The sequence below is a fragment of the Pocillopora verrucosa genome, chromosome 7, assembly GCF_036669915.1.
Source record: "Pocillopora verrucosa isolate sample1 chromosome 7, ASM3666991v2, whole genome shotgun sequence".
In the NCBI taxonomy this organism is placed as follows: Eukaryota; Metazoa; Cnidaria; class Anthozoa; order Scleractinia; family Pocilloporidae; genus Pocillopora; species Pocillopora verrucosa.
The window spans coordinates 12,961,983-12,986,070 of record NC_089318.1 but is presented as its reverse complement, the minus strand read 5'-3'; the positions used below and the strand labels follow the sequence as shown (position 1 = coordinate 12,986,070).

The following is a 24,088-nucleotide window of genomic DNA, read 5'->3' as shown; positions in this document are numbered from 1 at the left end:
TGTTGGATTATCAGAGGCTAAGAATGACGTTAACGCAAACGGGAAGAATGGAACTTCTTGCCATGGGCTTGGAGACACTTTGCCCAAAAGTTGAATTATATTTGCGTTAACTGTAATCGAGCGATATATTTTTTGCCATTTTCCAATGCTGCAAACTCGCTGTTCTTTAATAGGATCGGTGTCTTATAACAATTTCTAATTACTTAATATTATTATGTTATTTGTTGCCCCGATACTCAGATTTTCCCCTCATCCTAGATCAACCTACAGTGTGTCATCTCCCTTGCCAATTTTCAGGGTTACCGTGGGTTTCCCCGCATGGGAACCGCTAAGGTGAATCGCCTATAGCATGGCATTGCAACCGCTCATCCCAAAAAGCGGGAGGCTTGGGTACCAAAATACAAACAAAGATGGAGAACGCTCTATGTACGCCTTTGTGAACTCGTGAAGATTTAACACTTCATGCCGTTCTTCAACTTCTTACCTGAAAAGTGTCGCTTAGGGCGAACTGTATGATTTAGGAATAAGTTTAGGCATGGGTTTGGATTCATCAAAACCAAACCAATCAGATATTCACGGAACACAACTGGCTCTTTGCACGACAACTTACCGGTCATTTCATTTGAAAGGCGAACCAATTCCTCCACCCTTTACCATCTTGACGGAACTAAAGCATTCAGACCCATTGAAGGTAACAGCCTGTGCCTTTTCTCCGAACGACGATACAAGTTTGCTGTCACTTACAACGTTTGGTGGCCATGATTTGAGACATTTTCGAGCAGGATATGTTCAATGTTGGGACCTCGATAGCCTCGAGGAAACCCATGATAACAGCCTGTTCACGTGCTCACCGCCTCCCGTTTGCAATTTTTCGCCAAATGGGGAGATTTTGTCGATTATTTTAGGCACAGGTCACGCACAAATTATTTTGGCTGAGCGCACAGACGATTGTACTCTAAAACCGTTAATAATTTACTGTGATAAAGGTGAATATCGCGATAGAAGTCGTCTGACCAGACCTTTATGTTGCGTGTTTTCTCCGGACGGCCGCAAAGCCGTGACAGTGAGCAATGTTACGCTAGAATCTCACAGAGGTACTGAAACAAATGATATTTGGCTATGGCAGGTGAAGTCCAAGAAAAAGCTAAAAAGTTCAGGGAGAGTCATTTGTGAAGTTGTTTTTCCAGGATTTTCCGGTCACTTGATCAGCTGTGTCTTTTCACCAGACAGCTCCCTTGTTGCATTTTCCAGTTCCTTGAGTCAGCTATATGTTCTGAAAAGTGAAAATTTAGAGTTGCTGTCTGCCATTAGGACTGATGTTGCAAGAAATGCTTGCAGTTGTTCTTTTGTTCCCTGTTTTCCATTTCAAAAGCTTGCAGCCTGCTATGAGGATGGTGTTTTTCAGATCTGGTATATTCAAGATGCTAACACTAAATGTGTAACAGAAACAAAGATTGTGACAGGTTCAACTAAGTTGACAGCATTTTCATACAGTGCAGATGGTGCCTTATTAGCCTTTGGTACTTCACAAGGAAAAGTTATTGTAACTGAAACAGAACTGTTACAGACTCTTTATGAGATAAGTTCAATACATGTACCTAATGCCAGGCTAGACTCTGTTTCTAATGAGTCAAGCACAACCATTGTATGTTCTGTTGCCTTTGCAAGGAGCTGTAATGAACTGGCCATTGGACAGAGTGATGGCTTAGTTCGGATCTGGCAGTTGCCTCTAAAATTTGAACTGCAACATTTATGTCGTTTAGTGATTAATGGGTTGGTTCCACCAGCACAAGTGACACATCTGCCCTTACCAAGAAACTTAAAAGCTTATCTATTATTTTCACCTCTTGCTAGTACAAGAGTAAATGAATGTTCTTGAAGATCCGAAGCAAATTGTAGCCATTAAAGAGACCACTAAGACACAGAGACTCTATGGTGAGGGGGCCCATACCATCTTTCCTATTCTATTCACAAACATGATGCTATCGATATTGCTGATCCTAGCAGTACACAGGACATGTGTCATATGTACCTAGTAATAGGTGTCACTCACTCATCATAGAGTCTCTGTGGCTCAGTGGTAGAGCATTGGAGCATGGCCTGCGGTTCTTGTGGTGACTCAAAAATTTTTTCTTTGTCCTACGCTTGTCACAAGATGAAAAACACCTTTCTCTATTTTTTTACTGAGCTCAAACTTACCATCTCTCTCACACTATTTAGAACCAGTTTAATTGTTATCTTCCAAAATAGGTCTAATATGAAATTGAAACTTAAAAACGTTAGGTATTTGTCACCAGTGTCTCAAAACTATTTAGCATGTTTCTAATATATAATACCAAATTTGACTAATCTTCCATGTAGTCAACATTCCAATCTGTTCGTTGGCAACTTCTTTCAGCTGTAAAGAGTTTTTTCTCAAATTGAGGTCTTGTTTCTCTTCAGATGTTTGATAATTTTTGAAATGTTGTGGTAGATTTGCAACAAAAACAGGCAAAACATAGGAACACGTGGAATTTCAAGCCATTTAGTTCCAACACCAAAAAACTATGTAATTTCTTGATATCAATGCTGTAAATTATTTTATTTTATAAGTTTGAATGAGGTCAATTTATCCCTCATTGTATCTGAGTTAGATAAAAAATGTTCTTAACATTACTCAGAGCTATTACTTTGCACTTAAGATTTGTAGCTATACAGCTCCACTGCATGAATTGTCAGTTCATCTAGAAAAAAATGACAGTGGCAGATCATAAAAAGAATTATGACAAGACTGCCAGACCACACCCCCCCACACCCCCCTTGCCTCAACAACTGGCAATGCAGCATTACTGCTGGCCTCGAATGCAGATTTTCAAGTAAACCTTTTTTCAAATGGTAGTAAGGTATATTTATTATGAATTTTCGTTGATGATCTGGCACACTTAAATGTTATGGAATTAGGGAAATCTTGCAGAATAAAAGAGGATCTATAATTTCACATATAGTTGACAGTTGTTTCCTAAGTAGTCCTAAAACTACAAGAAAAATAGAAGAGTCGTGGTCAACGTAAACAGACCTACAAGAAAAAAACAAAAAAGAAACAACTCAGTCCTCTTTCCTAAGTATAGCCATGGGCCAAGATCAGCTAAAGAGTTACCCAACTCCTTGGGTAGCCTGTGCCAAGCTCTTGATCCATAAGCACGCACATGTAAAACAGCAAATGCAAGTGTTTGCCTTGACGACTGCAACTGTTAGCTAATTTGCTCTTCACAGACTAGGTACCTGAAACAGGCTACAGCCTGGTGCAGATCTTTGGGTTGGCAAATAGTTTATTTACATATTGGTTCTCTCTGTATGCAGAATGGAGACAAGGCTGTTATAATCTAATAAAAAGAGTAAAAACAAGGAAAAATGATAATAGAATCTGCCGGGGATAAAGAAGAGTAGCCATGGCCTTTGGTTGATCAGTTGACGGTAGAGAACACATGGCTTCCAAATCACAGCTGTCAACAGTCTCCTTAAAACATGACAAAAATTCGTCAAGACTACATATTACGTTTCCATGACAACATGGCAGAGTTACTGGTTCCTCGTTCACCAACACCTGCACTTTGTGATCCCGTTTTTCCGCCATTCCTGAGGATTTGCACGCGTATAAAACCACAGCGATATTGCCCGACATGGGAACCATGTTAGACAAAACGAATTGCCGCTTTCTCATTTGGAGGTAATTGTCTGCCCGCAAAGGCATGGAATCTTTGAAAAGTCCGAGAATTGTCAACAACCCAACTAAAGTGCCTGATGACGTGAATCGAAATACTCCCCGAAGATCGGTTTGACCTGCGGAGAAGTCACGCAAATTTTTCGTGATTTCAGAAAGCAGAGTGCATTCCATCTTCAGATTTAGCTGGTTTCCGTATGAGTGCTCGTAATACGCTTCCAGATCACCCTGATACTCCATTATTTTGACATCATTATCTTCCAACAAATCACACCAGCTGCTGTCGTTACGGTTCATTACTCCAAACGCACACAACCGGAAAAGTTTCTCGACAAGATCAAACGTCAGTGACATCTTTCCGGTTATCTTGAGTCTTTTTTCAAGTCGTTCTATTACACTCCTAGCTTCTGGCCCTTTCAAAAACTTTTCCACTTCATCAAGGCCATTCTCGTCAACGTCGATCTCGTACCGAGGACATGTTTTGTAAGAAGACAATAATTTATCCTGGTTTTGACGACCAGAAAACATGACAGCAACGGGTTGAAATTTTGATGGGCTTACAGGACCTTGGGATTCAAATAATCCGTGGGCAAACGCCATGGCGCTTTGAGCCGTACGAGGTTTATCTGAAGACACAAAACTGTAATATTTATTCCAGTATTTCTTGTCGAAGACTCTGTTAAAACGGGCTCGAAACCTTTTGGCGATACTGTATTGTTCAATTTCACCAACGGCTGTTAATTCGCCTGGATTACCGTCGTTCCACAGCGGTGGTTTGATCCATGGTAACGTGAGATTTTGGTAGCGGAATGGCGAATCTTTTGTGTAGATTTGGTTCAGCTTGGTTAAAAGTGCATCAATTTCTTCCATATCGCCATCACTTGGAAGTCGAGAGCCGTGGCGTATCACCATGTTGAGATGAATAGGTTCACATAGGTCGGGGTGTGTTATCGAGGAAGCAGAATTGTTGAAGTGGTATGCTGTTTTCGTTCCAAGGCGAAACGTTTGCGAGCCTCCAGCATACTGAAAGAAAAACAATCGAATAATAGAGAATAAAACCAGTTTCAAAGCCATGTTGAGGGACGTTCGTGGCTGTGTTTACACGGCCGAGTGTGCATGCTTAAACCATAACAACGTCATGTTTAGGGGATATTGATGCATAGCTGAAATGTAACGCTTGCCGATAGAGCTACACAAAATGCAAAAATGTCACGTCAAAGAACGTCATGACGTCATTGTTTATGGGCAACTGAGATTTCCTTCGCCTTTCCCTAGATTGTGATGCTCATACTGGGAGCCCATCGCTGATAGTGACAACTAGACTCCTAAAGAAAAGCGAACTTCTGCTGAGGATAAAATTATATTTAGAAAAATAAGAATACATTAAGCCGTGTTCGTGGTAAATTATGGTTTGACGAAAAAGAAAACATCACGATGAACGAAAACGAGCTCATTAAAATTGATGACAATAAACTATAAGTAAAAGTTTCGCTTCCGTTTCCCTTCGTGTTGCTTATGTTTTTCCATACGTGAGAAGTAAAAACAAACAGCACTATGATCCAAAACATTGAATTAATTTTGAAGCAGCCTTGAACTGAATTCTTTGTCTTTTAAATTAATTGTTTGAGTATTCAATTATTTTCATCTATCTATTTATTCGTTCATTGATTAATTTATTTATCTGTTTATTATTTTTTCATGGAACTCTCTTCCGAAAAATAGATATACCTGTCTTAAGTAAACGAAACATTTTTTTCCCAGTCACTCGGCCAACCATATGCTGCCTGCCCTTAAAATCTTCAAAATATACCTAGAATATCTAAAGATTGGAGGGTAAAAGTGTGATTTCATCATAGTTCATTTGACTGGGGATTATGAATGACAATTCCCCGAAGGTGACTGGTTTAAAGGAATCTAGACAGGCAGAACTATAATGATGATGACAATAATAATTAATTGACGATTTCGATAGCGCCATATCCATTAGCTCATAACACTTTACAACACTTTGCGGGGAACTTTAGCCAGACTGCATTGATCAGTTTACAATTTTGAAAGACATTTTTGCAGACGTTCCCAATTTCGGAATCAAGTCCACAGTACAACACCGAGAGCAACAATCAAACTCAACGGTTTATTTTCCTTTTCTGAGAAGACCAGCATGTCTAACCATTTGCAGAGGTCACAGCAATAGCTAGCACATTCTCCTCAACTATTCTAAGACGCTCAATTTTGTTCTGGTCTGGAGCTTAAACACTCGACCTCCCGCACGGCAGTGGGTCCGGTGCTCTACTATCTGAGCCAACCAGGAAACTGGTTAACAACTTTCTTATGTTAACGATTGCGGGGGAGGTCTGTGGAAGCATTTGGTCGTGTCAGCGGCAGCAGCTTTAAGTAAACTTTCAAACTGAATACATTGACTAACGCGAAAACTAAACCTGAGGCCACGTAACTCATCATGAAGGCTGTCATACGAGATAAACAAGCAATACTCGTAAGTATGAAGTGTTTCGTTGATATACCTTCATTTCAGGGTAACTTTCAGAGTTTCATCGCAAAAGAAGGAGTCAAAAGGATCGAGGATTTACTGGAAAGTTTGTGTAAATCTTAACTGATGTTAGGTAATTGCATCTGTATTATCTGCATTCGTTGAAAAAAAAATATGTCTGCATTTTCGTGGTCGTTGTCGCAAATTACATCAAAATAGAAAAATGTATTTCCCTTTCGTCAATTTTCGCATTTTGAAATTGTAAGCTTTGTTTTGCAGAAAAATCCCAGATCGACGGATTTTGGATTTTTTTCTTATTTAGAAGACTCCGTTCAATAACAGAAAAACAATCTAACGCGGAAATTAATCGACTGACTTCCAACGGAGAGGTCCACTAATTACCGATTGCGGAAAAAAGTTTACGAACGTAAATTTTTCGATGAGCACGTTCCACTGAACAAACGGAATTAGAAAAAGGCTACCCTGAACTCCACAACAGTTAGAGTCATCCGAAATGCTGCCTCACGAACTGCTCCAGGTCAAATTAATTTAGAACAAAAATAAAATACTATTGTTTTGGTCGTTTATTTCTCTTGACATTTTCGCGTGCTCTCACCTCGCTAAATGGCAAATGTTTACATTATTTGTTTTACGACGAAGACCAACAGATGTTTTGCAACCTTTGTTTTGCTTATCTTGTCCGGGTAATTCTTTATTTAGTAACATCAAGAGTTAATCATTTGGATTTTGCTTGTGGGAAACGGCAATAGATGATCCATGAGACGTGACGGCACGTTTCTTACACGTATTTTTTTCTTTGTCACATGCTCGCAGCAAGACGAGAACGTTTTCCTTTATTTCATTATCGATCTAAAAATTTGAAATCTTTCCTCTTCGATTTACCCGCTCGAAACCGTGATACGGACCGACTCACACATATGCACTAAGAAAAGCCTTACCTGGTGCATCAGAGAGTTCTCCTAAGCTGTGGGAGAGAGCATCGTAGCGCCGAATTTGAAGGCCTGGCGTGGAATGATAACGGGAATCAGTTAAGGAGTGGAAGAGTGAGACGGATGACACAAGGCAGGACCTTGATAGCTCCGCTGTCATGCGAAAACCAATCAAATTACTTTATCATGCATCATATAACGGATCACACGTGTCGCCAAAATGTGGTGAGAACTTGAGTGACTTGCCCATGGCGCGTGTGCCGCTTTTTTGTTCTTACCAAATTTTAGCGGCAGCTTTCACTTCAAAGTGAAAAGACGTCCGGTGAAATTGAATCTATTTTTTAAATAGATAGGACGATTACTTTTAGGCGAAAATCGCCAGAAACACACTAACATTCGTCATAAGCCACCATACGATGGCCTTTTTTGTGAATGCATCTCCTGCACTTGAAATTTGACCATTTCTTAAATATTCATCTCATTCTTTCCTCTTAGCCCTGTGATGAGGTAATTTCTGTGGAGTGCCGTGACGATATCGCCTCTCTACATGCTCTGAGAGTTCAAATTGACCGAGAACTGCTCGACCTCTCCTTCTTGAGCGACGCGGAAAGCATGGGCCAAAGAGATCTTGCGAAAAGTTCTTCGGCACCAGATCTCCGAAACTTATCCGTGACAGTCAAAGATATGGAGACTAGTAGTGTGTGCTCAGTCGATGATCTTTCCCAAGGATCCTTGGGAGCAGAGCGTTTTCTTGGGGCAAGCACAAGCGCCTGTGACGTAAAGCGGTCCAAAGAATGGCTTGATACTTACCTTTGATTAGAATAATGGGTTGTGATCGATAGAGGTGGTAGGCTTTGTTACACTTGGGAAGGAGTTTTGACTTTGGTATCGGTATTTATCGAATAGTCTACAGAGCATTTCTGGAGGGCCTTTGTTAAGAGAGCAGACGAGTAGTAACATATGCCGAATCGCTTGAATTTCTTCAAATGTAGTTTTACTTTACTGCGTCTTCAACGACATGCTCATTACACATCTCAACAAAAATTATTCGAATTGCACTTTATCCTTCTTCCAAGCATGTTACAGACAACCCAGAAGAGCAGGTTTGATATTCTGAGAGTTCAAAACGTTAAGCTCGTGTGTCTGTATTGCAGTAGTTATCGATTCATATTGCTTTTTTCCGATTCCTTTTGGTCTTGTTTTTCATTTGTTTATACAATAAAGGTCTACGGTAGAAAAAAAGAAAGTTTGGTTTTCACGTTCAGAGTTTGCGTGTTATTGAGGTTTCGCGGGCATGGCACATGCGAACAAACCGAAAAAAATGTAAATAGAGTTCATTTTGAGTTCATGCTTAAACGCATAATTTATTGTAATAAATAACGCTGGGATGTAAGAATTGATCAAAATGCCTGACATCAAAGATTTATGACCAATGTTATTTTATTTATTTTTTCATACTATGTTGTATTTCGTTCTTGTCAGAAAGCAAAGCCAACACAATGTGTTAAGTTTAACTTGTAAGCTCAAGAAATTTGTATGTAATAATGCTGCTAAAACGGCTAAAACAAAGATAGCTGACCATGCATGGAATATTTATTTGTAAAGAGGACAGTAATTAAGAGGAAGAATGAAGTGATTACCAGAGTAAGACATTGTTGCTCGCTTAATATTGTAAATTTGGATTGAATTAAGAAAAGACAAGTTATACAAAAGTTATCGATGGTTAATAGAAGTGCAGGTATAAAATTGAAAAGAATATTGTGAAATCGGCCAGTAAAGAATTGTATTTAACACAAAGGTTGGATAATCAAATGAATTTATTGCATAATCGAGATACGTGTTTAATTACGAACCATGTGTTTTTTAGGCCGTGTGATAAAGACTAGAGAAGAGGCCAGCGTGTGTTGATAGTATGGTGTAATATTAGAAATATTAGTAAACTCCAAAGGTAGAGAACCGAAAACTATTATCATGTATACATGTTACAATAAACCTTTTTTTCTCTGGTACTGTTTGGCTGTTGGATTATCAGAGGCTAAGAATGACGTTAACGCAAACGGGAAGAATGGAACTTCTTGCCATGGGCTTGGAGACACTTTGCCCAAAAGTTGAATTATATTTGCGTTAACTGTAATCGAGCGATATATTTTTTGCCAATTTCCAATGCTTCAAACTCGCTGTTCTTTAACAGGATTGGTGTCTTGTAACAATTTCTAATTACTTAATATTATTATGTTATTTGTTGCCCCGATACTCAGATTTTCCCCTCATCCTAGATCAACCTACAGTGTGTCATCTCCCTTGCCAATTTTCAGGGTTACCGTGGGTTTCCCCGCATGGGAACCGCTAAGATGAATCGCCTATGGCATGGCATTGCAACCGCTCATCCCAAAAAGCGGGAGGCTTGGGTACCAAAATACAAACAAAGATGGAGAACGCTCTATGTACGCCTTTGTGAACTCGTGAAGATTTAACACTTCATACCGTTCTTCAACTTCTTAGCTGAAAAGTGTCGCTTAGGGCGAACTGTATGATTTAGGAATGAGTTTAGGCATGGGTTTGGATTCATCAAAACCAAACCAATCAGATATTCACGGAACACAACTGGCTCTTTGCACGACAACTTACCGGTCATTTCATTTGAAAGGCGAACCAATTCCTCCACCCTTTACCGTCTTGAAGGAACTAAAGCATTCAGGCCCATTAGGAACTGATCAAATGATGAAGGTAACAGCCTGTGCCTTTTCTCCGAACGACGATACAAGTTTGCTGTCACTTACAACATTTGCTGGCCTTGATTTGAGACATTTTCGAGCAGGATTTGTTCAATGTTGGGACCTCGATAGCCTCGAGGAAACCCATGATAACAGCCTGTTCACGTACTCACCGCGTCCCGTTTGCAATTTTTCGCCAAATGGGGAGATTTTGTCGTTTATTTTAAACACAGGTCACGGACAAATTATTTTGGCTGAGCACACAGACGATTGTACTCTAGAACCGTTCACAATTGACTGTGATACAGGTGGATATGGCGATAGAAGTCTTCTGTCCAGAGCTTTATGTTGCGTGTTTTCTCCGGACGGCCGCAAAGCCGTGACAGTGAGCAATGTTACGCTAGAATCTCACAGAGGTACTGAAACAAATGAAATTTGCCTATGGCAAGTGAAGTCCAAGAAAAAGCTAAAAAGTTCATGGAGAGTCAGTTGTGAAGTTGTTTTTCCAGGATTTTCCGGTCACTTGATCAGCTGTGTCTTTTCACCAGACAGCTCCCTTGTTGCATTTTCCAGTTCCTTGAGTCAGCTATATGTTCTGAAAAGTGAAAATTTAGAGTTGCTGTCTGCCATTAGGACTGATGTTGCAAGAAATGCTTGCAGTTGTTCTTTTGTTCCCTGTTTTCCATTTCAAAAGCTTGCAGCCTGCTATGAGGATGGTGTTTTTCAGATCTGGTATATTCAAGATGCTAACACTAAATGTGTAACAGAAACAAAGATTGTGACAGGTTCAACTAAGTTGACAGCATTTTCATACAGTGCAGATGGTGCCTTATTAGCCTTTGGTACTTCACAAGGAAAAGTTATTGTAACTGAAACAGAACTGTTACAGACTCTTTATGAGATAAGTTCAATACATGTACCTGATGCCAGGCTAGACTCTGTTTCTAATGAGTCAAGCACAACCATTGTGTGTTCTGTTGCCTTTGCAAGGAGCTGTAATGAACTGGCCATTGGACAGAGTGATGGCTTAGTTCGGATCTGGCAGTTGCCTCTAAAATTTGAACTGCAACATTTATGTCGTTTAGTGATTAATGGGTTGGTTCCACCAGCACAAGTGACACATCTGCCCTTACCAAGAAACTTAAAAGCTTATCTATTATTTTCACCTCTTGCTAGTACAAGAGTAAATGAATGTTCTTGAAGATCCGAAGCAAATTGTAGCCATTAAAGAGACCACTAAGACACAGAGACTCTATGGTGAGGGGGCCCATACCATCTTTCCTATTCTATTCACAAACATGATGCTATCGATATTGCTGATCCTAGCAGTACACAGGACGTGTGTCATATGTACCTCATAATAGGTGTCGCTCACTCACCATAGAGTCTCTGTGGCTCAGTGGTAAAGCATTGGAGCATGGCCTGAGGTTCTTGTGGTGACTCAAAAATTTTTTCTTTATCCTGCACTTGTCACAAGATGAAAAACATCTTCCTCTATTTTTTTACTGAGCTCAAACTTACCATCTCTCTCATACTATTTAGAACCAGTTTAATTGTTATCTTCCAAAATAGGTCTAATAGGAAATTGAATCTTAAAAACATTAGGTATTTGTCACCATTGTCTCAAAACTATTTAGCTTGTTTCTAATATATAATACCAAATTTGACTAATCTTCCATGTAGTCAACATTCCAATCTGTTCGTTGGCAACTTCTTTCAGCTGTAAAGAGTTTTTTCTCAAATTGAGGTCTTGTTTCTCTTCAGATGTTTGATAATTTTTGAAATGTTGTGGTAGATTTGCAACAAAAACAGGCAAAACATAGGAACACGTGGAATTTCAAGCCATTTAGTTCCAACACCAAAAAACTATGTAATTTCTTGATATCAATGCTGTAAATTATTTTATTTTATAAGTTTGAATGAGGTCAATTTATCCCTCATTGTATCTGAGTTAGATAAAAAATGTTCTTAACATTACTCAGAGCTATTACTTTGCACTTAAGATTTGTAGCTATACAGCTCCACTGCATGAAGTGTCAGTTCATGTAGAAAAAAATGACAGTGGCAGATCATAAAAAGAATTATGACAAGACTGCCAGACCACACACACACACACTCTCCCCCCCCCCCCCCTTGCCCTGCCTCAACAACTGGCAATGCAGCATTACTGCTGGCCTTGAATGCAGATTTTCAAGTAAACATTTTTTCAAATGATAGTAAGGTATATTTATTATGAATTTTCGTTGATGATCTGGCACACTTAAATGTTATGGAATTAGGGAAATCTTGCAGAATAAAAGAGGATCTATACTTTTTCACATATAGTTGACAGTTGCTTCCTAAGTAGTCCTAAAACTACAAGAAAAATAGAAGAGTCGTGGTCAACGTAAACATACCTACAAGAAAAAAACATAAAAGAAACAACTCAGTCCTCTTTCATAAGTATGGCCATGGGCCAAGATTAGCTAAAGGGTTACCCAACTCCTTGGGTAGCCTGTGCCAAGCTCTTGATCCACAAGCACGCAAATGTAAAACAGCAAATGCAAGTGTTTGCCTTGACGACTGCAACTGCTAGCTAATTTGCTCTTCACAGACTAGGTACCTGAAACAGGCTACAGCCTGGTGCAGATCTTTGAGTTGGCAAATAATTTATTTACATAATGGTTCTCCCTGTATGCAGAATGGAGACGAGGCTGTTAGAATCTACTAAAAAGAGTAAAAACAAGGAAAAATGATAATAGGATCTGCCGGGGATAAAGTAAAGTAGCCATGGCCTTTGGTTGATCAGTTGACGGTAGAGAACACATGGCTTCCAAATCACAGCTGTCAACAGTCTCCTTAAAACATGACAAAAATTCGTCAAGACTACATATTACGTTTTCATGACAACATGGCAGAGTTACTGGTTCCTCGTTCACCAACACCTGCACTTTGTGATCCCGTTTTTCCGCCATTCCTGAGGATTTGCACGCGTATAAAACCACAGCGACATTGCCCGACATAGGAACCATGTTAGACAAAACGAATTGTCGCTTTCTCATTTGGAGGTAATTGTCTGCCCGCAAAGGCATGGAATCTTTGAAAAGTCCGAGAATTGTCAACAACCCAACTAAAGTGCCTGATGACGTGAATCGAAATACTCCCCGAAGATCGGTTTGACCTGCGGAGAAGTCACGCAAATTTTTCGTGATTTCAGAAAGCAGAGTGCATTCCATCTTCAGATTTAGCTGGTTTCCGTATGAGTGCTCGTAATACGCTTCCAGATCACCCTGATACTCCATTATTTTGACATCATTATCTTCCAACAAATCACACCAGCTGCTGTCGTTACGGTTCATTACTCCAAACGCACACAACCGGAAAAGTTTCTCGACAAGATCAAACGTCAGTGACATCTTTCCGGTTATCTTGAGTCTTTTTTCAAGTCGTTCTGTTACACTCCTAGCTTCTGGCCCTTTCAAAAACTTTTCCACTTCATCAAGGCCATTCTCGTCAACGTCGATCTCGTACCGAGGACATGTTTTGTAAGAAGACAATAATTTATCCTGGTTTTGACGACCAGAAAACATGACAGCAACGGGTTGAAATTTTGATGGGCTTACAGGACCTTGGGATTCAAATAATCCGTGGGCAAACGCCATGGCGCTTTGAGTCGTGCGAGGTTTATCTGAAGACACAAAACTGTAATATTTATTCCAGTATTTCTTGTCGAAGACTCTGTTAAAACGGGCTCGAAACCTTTTGGCGATACTGTATTGTTCAATTTCACCAACGGCTGTTAACTCGCCTGGATTACCGTCGTTCCACAGCGGTGGTTTGATCCATGGTAACGTGAGATTTTGGTAGCGGAATGGCGAATCTTTTGTGTAGATTTGGTTCAGCTTGGTTAAAAGTGCATCAATTTCTTCCATATCGCCATCACTTGGAAGTCGAGAGCCGTGGCGTATCACCATGTTGAGATGAATAGGTTCACATCGGTCGGGGTGTGTTATCGAGGAAGCAGAATTGTTGAAGTGGTATGCTGTTTTCGTTCCAAGGCGAAACGTTTGCGAGCCTCCAGCATACTGAAAGAAAAATAATTGAATAATAGAGAATAAAACCAGTTTCAAAGCCATGTTGAGGGACGTTCGTGGCTGTGTTTACACGGCCGAGTACGCATGGTTAAACCATAACAACGTTAAGGGATATTGATGCATAGCTGAAATGTAACGCTTGCCGATAGAGCTACACAAAATGCAAAAATGTCACGTCAAAGAACGTCATGACGTCATTGTTTATGGGCAACTGAGATTTCCTTCGCCTTTCCCTAGATTGTGATGCTCATACTGGGAGCCCATCGCTGATAGTGACAACTAGACTCCTAAAGAAAAGCGAACTTCTGCTGAGGATAAAATTATATTTAGAAAAATAAGAATACATTAAGCCGTGTTCGTGGTAAATTATGGTTTGACGAAAAAGAAAACATCACGATGAACGAAAACGAGCTCATTAAAATTGATGACAATAAACTATAAGTAAAAGTTTCGCTTCCGTTTCCCTTCGTGTTTGCTTATGTTTTTCCATACGTGAGAAGTAAAAACAAACAGCACTATGATCCAAAACATTGTATTAATTTTGAAGCAGCCTTGAACTGAATTCTTTGTCTTTTTAAATAAATTGTTTGAGTATTCAATTATTTTCATCTATCTATTTATTCGTTCATTGATTAATTTATTTATCTGTTTATTATTTTTTCATGGAACTCTCTTCCGAAAAATAGATATACCTGTCTTAAGTAAACGAAACATTTTTTTCCCAGTCACTCGGCCAACCATATGCTGCCTGCCCTTAAAATCTTCAAAATATACCTAGAATATCTAAAGATTGGAGGGTAAAAGTGTGATTTCATCATAGTTCATTTGACTGGGGATTATGAATGACAATTCCCCGAAGGTGACTGGTTTAAAGGAATCTAGACAGGCAGAACTATAATGATGATGACAATAATAATTAATTGACGATTTCGATAGCGCCATATCCATTAGCTCATAACACTTTACAACACTTTGCGGGGAACTTTAGCCAGACTGCATTGATCAGTTTACAATTTTGAAAGACATTTTTGCAGACGTTCCCAATTTCGGAATCAAGTCCACAGTACAACACCGAGAGCAACAATCAAACTCAACGGTTTATTTTCCTTTTCTGAGAAGACCAGCATGTCTAACCATTTGCAGAGGTCACAGCAATAGCTAGCACATTCTCCTCAACTATTCTAAGACGCTCAATTTTGTTCTGGTCTGGAGCTTAAACACTCGACCTCCCGCACGGCAGTGGGTCCGGTGCTCTACTATCTGAGCCAACCAGGAAACTGGTTAACAACTTTCTTATGTTAACGATTGCGGGGGAGGTCTGTGGAAGCATTTGGTCGTGTCAGCGGCAGCAGCTTTAAGTAAACTTTCAAACTGAATACATTGACTAACGCGAAAACTAAACCTGAGGCCACGTAACTCATCATGAAGGCTGTCATACGAGATAAACAAGCAATACTCGTAAGTATGAAGTGTTTCGTTGATATACCTTCATTTCAGGGTAACTTTCAGAGTTTCATCGCAAAAGAAGGAGTCAAAAGGATCGAGGATTTACTGGAAAGTTTGTGTAAATCTTAACTGATGTTAGGTAATTGCATCTGTATTATCTGCATTCGTTGAAAAAAAAATATGTCTGCATTTTCGTGGTCGTTGTCGCAAATTACATCAAAATAGAAAAATGTATTTCCCTTTCGTCAATTTTCGCATTTTGAAATTGTAAGCTTTGCTTTGCAGAAAAATCCCAGATCGACGGATTTTGGATTTTTTTCTTATTTAGAAGACTCCGTTCAATAACAGAAAAACAATCTAACGCGGAAATTAATCGACTGACTTCCTACGGAGAGGTCCACTAATTACCGATTGCGGAAAAAAGTTTACGAACGTAAATTTTTCGATGAGCACGTTCCACTGAACAAACGGAATTAGAAAAAGGCTACCCTGAACTCCACAACAGTTAGAGTCATCCGAAATGCTGCCTCACGAACTGCTCCAGGTCAAATTAATTTAGAACAAAAATAAAATACTATTGTTTTGGTCGTTTATTTCTCTTGACATTTTCGCGTGCTCTCACCTCGCTAAATGGCAAATGTTTACATTATTTGTTTTACGACGAAGACCAACAGATGTTTTGCAACCTTTGTTTTGCTTATCTTGTCCGGGTAATTCTTTATTTAGTAACATCAAGAGTTAATCATTTGGATTTTGCTTGTGGGAAACGGCAATAGATGATCCATGAGACGTGACGGCACGTTTCTTACACGTATTTTTTTCTTTGTCACATGCTCGCAGCAAGACGAGAACGTTTTCCTTTATTTCATTATCGATCTAAAAATTTGAAATCTTTCCTCTTCGATTTACCCGCTCGAAACCGTGATACGGACCGACTCACACATATGCACTAAGAAAAGCCTTACCTGGTGCATCAGAGAGTTCTCCTAAGCTGTGGGAGAGAGCATCGTAGCGCCGAATTTGAAGGCCTGGCGTGGAATGATAACGGGAATCAGTTAAGGAGTGGAAGAGTGAGACGGATGACACAAGGCAGGACCTTGATAGCTCCGCTGTCATGCGAAAACCAATCAAATTACTTTATCATGCATCATATAACGGATCACACGTGTCGCCAAAATGTGGTGAGAACTTGAGTGACTTGCCCATGGCGCGTGTGCCGCTTTTTTGTTCTTACCAAATTTTAGCGGCAGCTTTCACTTCAAAGTGAAAAGACGTCCGGTGAAATTGAATCTATTTTTTAAATAGATAGGACGATTACTTTTAGGCGAAAATCGCCAGAAACACACTAACATTCGTCATAAGCCACCATACGATGGCCTTTTTTGTGAATGCATCTCCTGCACTTGAAATTTGACCATTTCTTAAATATTCATCTCATTCTTTCCTCTTAGCCCTGTGATGAGGTAATTTCTGTGGAGTGCCGTGACGATATCGCCTCTCTACATGCTCTGAGAGTTCAAATTGACCGAGAACTGCTCGACCTCTCCTTCTTGAGCGACGCGGAAAGCATGGGCCAAAGAGATCTTGCGAAAAGTTCTTCGGCACCAGATCTCCGAAACTTATCCGTGACAGTCAAAGATATGGAGACTAGTAGTGTGTGCTCAGTCGATGATCTTTCCCAAGGATCCTTGGGAGCAGAGCGTTTTCTTGGGGCAAGCACAAGCGCCTGTGACGTAAAGCGGTCCAAAGAATGGCTTGATACTTACCTTTGATTAGAATAATGGGTTGTGATCGATAGAGGTGGTAGGCTTTGTTACACTTGGGAAGGAGTTTTGACTTTGGTATCGGTATTTATCGAATAGTCTACAGAGCATTTCTGGAGGGCCTTTGTTAAGAGAGCAGACGAGTAGTAACATATGCCGAATCGCTTGAATTTCTTCAAATGTAGTTTTACTTTACTGCGTCTTCAACGACATGCTCATTACACATCTCAACAAAAATTATTCGAATTGCACTTTATCCTTCTTCCAAGCATGTTACAGACAACCCAGAAGAGCAGGTTTGATATTCTGAGAGTTCAAAACGTTAAGCTCGTGTGTCTGTATTGCAGTAGTTATCGATTCATATTGCTTTTTTCCGATTCCTTTTGGTCTTGTTTTTCATTTGTTTATACAATAAAGGTCTACGGTAGAAAAAAAGAAAGTTTGGTTTTCACGTTCAGAGTTTGCGTGTTATTGAGGTTTCGCGGGCATGGCACATGCGAACAAACCGAAAAAAATGTAAATAGAGTTCATTTTGAGTTCATGCAGAACTTAAACGCATAATTTATTGTAATAAATAACGCTGGGATGTAAGAATTGATCAAAATGCCTGACATCAAAGATTTATGACCAATGCTATTTTATTTATTTTTTCATACTATGTTGTATTTCGTTCTTGTCAGAAAGCAAAGCCAACACAATGTGTTAAGTTTAACTTGTAAGCTCAAGAAATTTGTATGTAATAATGCTGCTAAAACGGCTAAAACAAAGATAGCTGACCATGCATGGAATATTTATTTGTAAAGAGGACAGTAATTAAGAGGAAGAATGAAGTGATTACCAGAGTAAGACATTGTTGCTCGCTTAATATTGTAAATTTGGATTGAATTAAGAAAAGACAAGTTATACAAAAGTTATCGATGGTTAATAGAAGTGCAGGTATAAAATTGAAAAGAATATTGTGAAATCGGCCAGTAAAGAATTGTATTTAACACAAAGGTTGGATAATCAAATGAATTTATTGCATAATCGAGATACGTGTTTAATTACGAACCATGTGTTTTTTAGGCCGTGTGATAAAGACTAGAGAAGAGGCCAGCGTGTGTTGATAGTATGGTGTAATATTAGAAATATTAGTAAACTCCAAAGGTAGAGAACCGAAAACTATTATCATGTATACATGTTACAATAAATCTTTTTTTCTCTGGTACTGTTTGGCTGTTGGATTATCAGAGGCTAAGAATGACGTTAACGCAAACGGGAAGAATGGAACTTCTTGCCATGGGCTTGGAGACACTTTGCCCAAAAGTTGAATTATATTTGCGTTAACTGTAATCGAGCGATATATTTTTTGCCATTTTCCAATGCTGCAAACTCGCTGTTCTTTAATAGGATTGGTGTCTTATAACAATTTCTAATTACTTAATATTATTATGTTATTTGTTGCCCCGATACTCAGATCTTCCGCTCATCCTAGATCAACCTACAGTGTGTCATCTCCCTTGCCAATTTTCAGGGTTACCGTGGGTTTCCCCGCATGGGAACCGCTAAGGTGAATCGCCTATAGCATGGCATTGCAACCGCTCATCCCAAAAAGCGGGAGGCTTGGGTACCAAAATACAAACAAAGATGGAGAACGCTCTATGTACGCCTTTGTGAACTCGTGAAGATTTAACACTTCATGCCGTTCTTCAACTTCTTACCTGAAAAGTGTCGCTTAGGGCGAACTGTATGATTTAGGAATAAGTTTAGGCATGGGTTTGGATTCATCAAAACCAAACCAATCAGATATTCACGGAACAGAACTGGCTCTTTGCACGACAACTTACCGGTCATTTCATTTGAAAGGCGAACCAATTCCTCCACCCTTTACCATCTTGACGGAACTAAAGCATTCAGACCCATTGAAGGTAACAGCCTGTGCCTTTTCTCCGAACGACGATACAAGTTTGCTGTCACTTACAACGTTTGGTGGCCATGATTTGAGACATTTTCGAGCAGGATATGTTCAATGTTGGGACCTCGATAGCCTCGAGGAAACCCATGATAACAGCCTGTTCACGTGCTCACCGCCTCCCGTTTGCAATTTTTCGCCAAATGGGGAGATTTTGTCGATTATTTTAGGCACAGGTCACGCACAAATTATTTTGGCTGAGCGCACAGACGATTGTACTCTAAAACCGTTAATAATTTACTGTGATAAAGGTGAATATCGCGATAGAAGTCGTCTGACCAGACCTTTATGTTGCGTGTTTTCTCCGGACGGCCGCAAAGCCGTGACAGTGAGCAATGTTACGCTAGAATCTCACAGAGGTACTGAAACAAATGATATTTGGCTATGGCAGGTGAAGTCCAAGAAAAAGCTAAAAAGTTCAGGGAGAGTCATTTGTGAAGTTGTTTTTCCAGGATTTTCCGGTCACTTGATCAGCTGTGTCTTTTCACCAGACAGCTCCCTTGTTGCATTTTCCAGTTCCTTGAGTCAGCTATATGTTCTGAAAAGTGAAAATTTAGAGTTGCTGTCTGCCATTAGGACTGATGTTGCAAGAAATGCTTGCAGTTGTTCTTTTGTTCCCTGTTTTCCATTTCAAAAGCTTGCAGCCTGCTATGAGGATGGTGTTTTTCAGATCTGGTATATTCAAGATGGTAACACTAAATGTGTAACAGAAACAAAGATTGTGACAGGTTCAACTAAGTTGACAGCATTTTCATACAGTGCAGATGGTGCCTTGTTAGCCTTTGGTACTTCACAAGGAAAAGTTATTGTAACTGAAACAGAACTGTTACAGACTCTTTATGAGATAAGTTCAATACATGTACCTGATGCCAGGCTAGACTCTGTTTCTAATGAGTCAAGCACAACCATTGTATGTTCTGTTGCCTTTGCAAGGAGCTGTAATGAACTGGCCATTGGACAGAGTGATGGCTTAGTTCGGATCTGGCAGTTGCCTCTAAAATTTGAACTGCAACATTTATGTCGTTTAGTGATTAATGGGTTGGTTCCACCAGCACAAGTGACACATCTGCCCTTACCAAGAAACTTAAAAGCTTATCTATTATTTTCACCTCTTGCTAGTACAAGAGTAAATGAATGTTCTTGAAGATCCGAAGCAAATTGTAGCCATTAAAGAGACCACTAAGACACAAAGACTCTATGGTGAGGGGGCCCATACCATCTTTCCTATTCTATTCACAAACATGATGCTATCGATATTGCTGATCCTAGCAGTACACAGGACATGTGTCATATGTACCTAGTAATAGGTGTCACTCACTCATCATAGAGTCTCTGTGGCTCAGTGGTAGAGCATTGGAGCATGGCCTGCGGTTCTTGTGGTGACTCAAAAATTTTTTCTTTGTCCTACGCTTGTCACAAGATGAAAAACACCTTTCTCTATTTTTTTACTGAGCTCAAACTTACCATCTCTCTCACACTATTTAGAACCAGTTTAATTGTTATCTTCCAAAATAGGTCTAATATGAAATTGAAACTTAAAAACGTTAGGTATTTGTCACCAGTGTCTCAAAACTATTTAGCATGTTTCTAATATATAATACCAAATTTGACTAATCTTCCATGTAGTCAACATTCCAATCTGTTCGTTGGCAACTTCTTTCAGCTGTAAAGAGTTTTTTCTCAAATTGAGGTCTTGTTTCTCTTCAGATGTTTGATAATTTTTGAAATGTTGTGGTAGATTTGCAACAAAAACAGGCAAAACATAGGAACACGTGGAATTTCAAGCCATTTAGTTCCAACACCAAAAAACTATGTAATTTCTTGATATCAATGCTGTAAATTATTTTATTTTATAAGTTTGAATGAGGTCAATTTATCCCTCATTGTATCTGAGTTAGATAAAAAATGTTCTTAACATTACTCAGAGCTATTACTTTGCACTTAAGATTTGTAGCTATACAGCTCCACTGCATGAATTGTCAGTTCATCTAGAAAAAAATGACAGTGGCAGATCATAAAAAGAATTATGACAAGACTGCCAGACCACACCCCCCCACACCCCCCTTGCCTCAACAACTGGCAATGCAGCATTACTGCTGGCCTCGAATGCAGATTTTCAAGTAAACCTTTTTTCAAATGGTAGTAAGGTATATTTATTATGAATTTTCGTTGATGATCTGGCACACTTAAATGTTATGGAATTAGGGAAATCTTGCAGAATAAAAGAGGATCTATAATTTCACATATAGTTGACAGTTGTTTCCTAAGTAGTCCTAAAACTACAAGAAAAATAGAAGAGTCGTGGTCAACGTAAACAGACCTACAAGAAAAAAACAAAAAAGAAACAACTCAGTCCTCTTTCCTAAGTATAGCCATGGGCCAAGATCAGCTAAAGAGTTACCCAACTCCTTGGGTAGCCTGTGCCAAGCTCTTGATCCATAAGCACGCACATGTAAAACAGCAAATGCAAGTGTTTGCCTTGACGACTGCAACTGTTAGCTAATTTGCTCTTCACAGACTAGGTACCTGAAACAGGCTACAGCCTGGTGCAGATCTTTGAGTTGGCAAATAATTTATTTACATAATGGTTCTCCCTGTATGCAGAATGGAGACGAGGCTGTTAGAATCTACTAAAAAGAGTAAAAACAAGGAAAAATGATAATAGAATCTGCCGGGGATAAAGAAGAGTAGCCATGGCCTTTGGTTGATCAGTTGACGGTAGAGAACACATGGCTTCCAAATCACAGCTGTCAACAGTCTCCTTAAAACATGACAAAAATTCGTCAAGACTACATATTACGTTTCCATGACAACATGGCAGAGTTACTGGTTCCTCGTTCACCAACACCTGCACTTTGTGATCCCGTTTTTCCGCCATTCCTGAGGATTTGCACGCGTATAAAACCACAGCGATATTGCCCGACATAGGAACCATGTTAGACAAAACGAATTGTCGCTTTCTCATTTGGAGGTAATTGTCTGCCCGCAAAGGCATGGAATCTTTGAAAAGTCCGAGAATTGTCAACAACCCAACTAAAGTGCCTGATGACGTGAATCGAAATACTCCCCGAAGATCGGTTTGACCTGCGGAGAAGTCACGCAAATTTTTCGTGATTTCAGAAAGCAGAGTGCATTCCATCTTCAGATTTAGCTGGTTTCCGTATGAGTGCTCGTAATACGCTTCCAGATCACCCTGATACTCCATTATTTTGACATCATTATCTTCCAACAAATCACACCAGCTGCTGTCGTTACGGTTCATTACTCCAAACGCACACAACCGGAAAAGTTTCTCGACAAGATCAAACGTCAGTGACATCTTTCCGGTTATCTTGAGTCTTTTTTCAAGTCGTTCTGTTACACTCCTAGCTTCTGGCCCTTTCAAAAACTTTTCCACTTCATCAAGGCCATTCTCGTCAACGTCGATCTCGTACCGAGGACATGTTTTGTAAGAAGACAATAATTTATCCTGGTTTTGACGACCAGAAAACATGACAGCAACGGGTTGAAATTTTGATGGGCTTACAGGACCTTGGGATTCAAATAATCCGTGGGCAAACGCCATGGCGCTTTGAGCCGTACGAGGTTTATCTGAAGACACAAAACTGTAATATTTATTCCAGTATTTCTTGTCGAAGACTCTGTTAAAACGGGCTCGAAACCTTTTGGCGATACTGTATTGTTCAATTTCACCAACGGCTGTTAACTCGCCTGGATTACCGTCGTTCCACAGCGGTGGTTTGATCCATGGTAACGTGAGATTTTGGTAGCGGAATGGCGAATCTTTTGTGTAGATTTGGTTCAGCTTGGTTAAAAGTGCATCAATTTCTTCCATATCGCCATCACTTGGAAGTCGAGAGCCGTGGCGTATCACCATGTTGAGATGAATAGGTTCACATCGGTCGGGGTGTGTTATCGAGGAAGCAGAATTGTTGAAGTGGTATGCTGTTTTCGTTCCAAGGCGAAACGTTTGCGAGCCTCCAGCATACTGAAAGAAAAATAATTGAATAATAGAGAATAAAACCAGTTTCAAAGCCATGTTGAGGGACGTTCGTGGCTGTGTTTACACGGCCGAGTACGCATGGTTAAACCATAACAACGTTAAGGGATATTGATGCATAGCTGAAATGTAACGCTTGCCGATAGAGCTACACAAAATGCCACGTCAAAGAACGTCATGACGTCATTGTTTATGGGCAACTGAGATTTCCTTCGCCTTTCCCTAGATTGTGATGCTCATACTGGGAGCCCATCGCTGATAGTGACAACTAGACTCCTAAAGAAAAGCGAACTTCTGCTGAGGATAAAATTATATTTAGAAAAATAAGAATACATTAAGCCGTGTTCGTGGTAAATTATGGTTTGACGAAAAAGAAAACATCACGATGAACGAAAACGAGCTCATTAAAATTGATGACAATAAACTATAAGTAAAAGTTTCGCTTCCGTTTCCCTTCGTGTTGCTTATGTTTTTCCATACGTGAGAAGTAAAAACAAACAGCACTATGATCCAAAACATTGAATTAATTTTGAAGCAGCCTTGAACTGAATTCTTTGTCTTTTTAAATTAATTGTTTGAGTATTCAATTATTTTCATCTATCTATTTATTCGTTCATTGATTAATTTATTTATCTGTTTATTATTTTTTCATCGAACTCTCTTCCGAAAAATAGGTATACCTGTCTTAACCATATGCTGCCTGCCCTTAAAATTTTCAAAATATACCTTGAATATCTAAAGATTGGAGGGTAAAAGTGTGATTTCATCATAGTTCATTTGACTGGGGATTATGAATGACAATTCCCCGAAGGTGATTGGTTTAAAGGAATCTAGACAGGCAGAACTATAATGATGATGACAATAATAATTAATTGACGATTTCGATAGCGCCATATCCATTAGCTCATAACACTTTACAACACTTTGCGGGAAACTTTAGCCAGACTGCATTGATCAGTTTACAATTTTGAAAGACATTTTTGCAGACGTTCCCAATTTCGGA

The 24,088-nt window shown here is 39.6% G+C and overlaps 7 protein-coding genes across 7 annotated transcripts in view; 4 read left to right on the top strand and 3 right to left on the bottom strand.

The window, feature by feature from the left end:
• LOC131795888 (fibropellin-1-like) overlaps positions 1-9,109 on the top strand; it is a 20,878-nt gene extending 11,769 nt beyond the window's left edge. Inside the window, exon 10 of the mRNA XM_066169867.1 lies at positions 7,634-9,109. Within this exon, the coding sequence (XP_066025964.1) occupies positions 7,634-7,954 (321 nt within the window). The 3' untranslated portion in view covers positions 7,955-9,109. The remainder of the gene's footprint in view (positions 1-7,633) is intronic.
• Positions 422-2,784, top strand: LOC131795918 (WD repeat and SOCS box-containing protein 1-like). Its single transcript, XM_059113531.2, has one exon. It carries the CDS (start codon positions 536-538, stop codon positions 1,877-1,879), a length of 1,344 nt encoding a protein of 447 aa, XP_058969514.2. The 5' UTR covers positions 422-535; the 3' UTR covers positions 1,880-2,784.
• Positions 2,770-4,872, bottom strand: LOC131795882 (multiple inositol polyphosphate phosphatase 1-like). The gene has a single exon (XM_059113482.2). It carries the CDS (start codon positions 4,772-4,774, stop codon positions 3,356-3,358), a length of 1,419 nt encoding a protein of 472 aa, XP_058969465.2. The 5' UTR covers positions 4,775-4,872; the 3' UTR covers positions 2,770-3,355.
• A 465-nt stretch (positions 9,110-9,574) lies between the features above and the next one.
• LOC136282403 (probable serine/threonine-protein kinase PkwA) lies at positions 9,575-11,909 on the top strand. Its single transcript, XM_066170038.1, has one exon. The coding sequence runs from the start codon at positions 9,680-9,682 to the stop codon at positions 11,051-11,053; it is 1,374 nt and encodes a 457-aa protein (XP_066026135.1). The 5' UTR covers positions 9,575-9,679; the 3' UTR covers positions 11,054-11,909.
• Positions 11,910-12,040: 131 nt separating this feature from the next.
• On the bottom strand, positions 12,041-14,113 carry LOC131795881 (multiple inositol polyphosphate phosphatase 1). Its single transcript, XM_059113481.2, has one exon. The coding sequence runs from the start codon at positions 13,965-13,967 to the stop codon at positions 12,549-12,551; it is 1,419 nt and encodes a 472-aa protein (XP_058969464.1). The 5' UTR covers positions 13,968-14,113; the 3' UTR covers positions 12,041-12,548.
• Positions 14,114-18,766: 4,653 nt separating this feature from the next.
• On the top strand, positions 18,767-20,934 carry LOC131795883 (WD repeat and SOCS box-containing protein 1-like). The gene has a single exon (XM_059113483.2). It carries the CDS (start codon positions 18,886-18,888, stop codon positions 20,227-20,229), a length of 1,344 nt encoding a protein of 447 aa, XP_058969466.2. The 5' UTR covers positions 18,767-18,885; the 3' UTR covers positions 20,230-20,934.
• A 185-nt stretch (positions 20,935-21,119) lies between these two features.
• On the bottom strand, positions 21,120-23,371 carry LOC136282408 (multiple inositol polyphosphate phosphatase 1-like). The gene has a single exon (XM_066170050.1). It carries the CDS (start codon positions 23,122-23,124, stop codon positions 21,706-21,708), a length of 1,419 nt encoding a protein of 472 aa, XP_066026147.1. The 5' UTR covers positions 23,125-23,371; the 3' UTR covers positions 21,120-21,705.
• Positions 23,372-24,088: the final 717 nt, after the last annotated feature.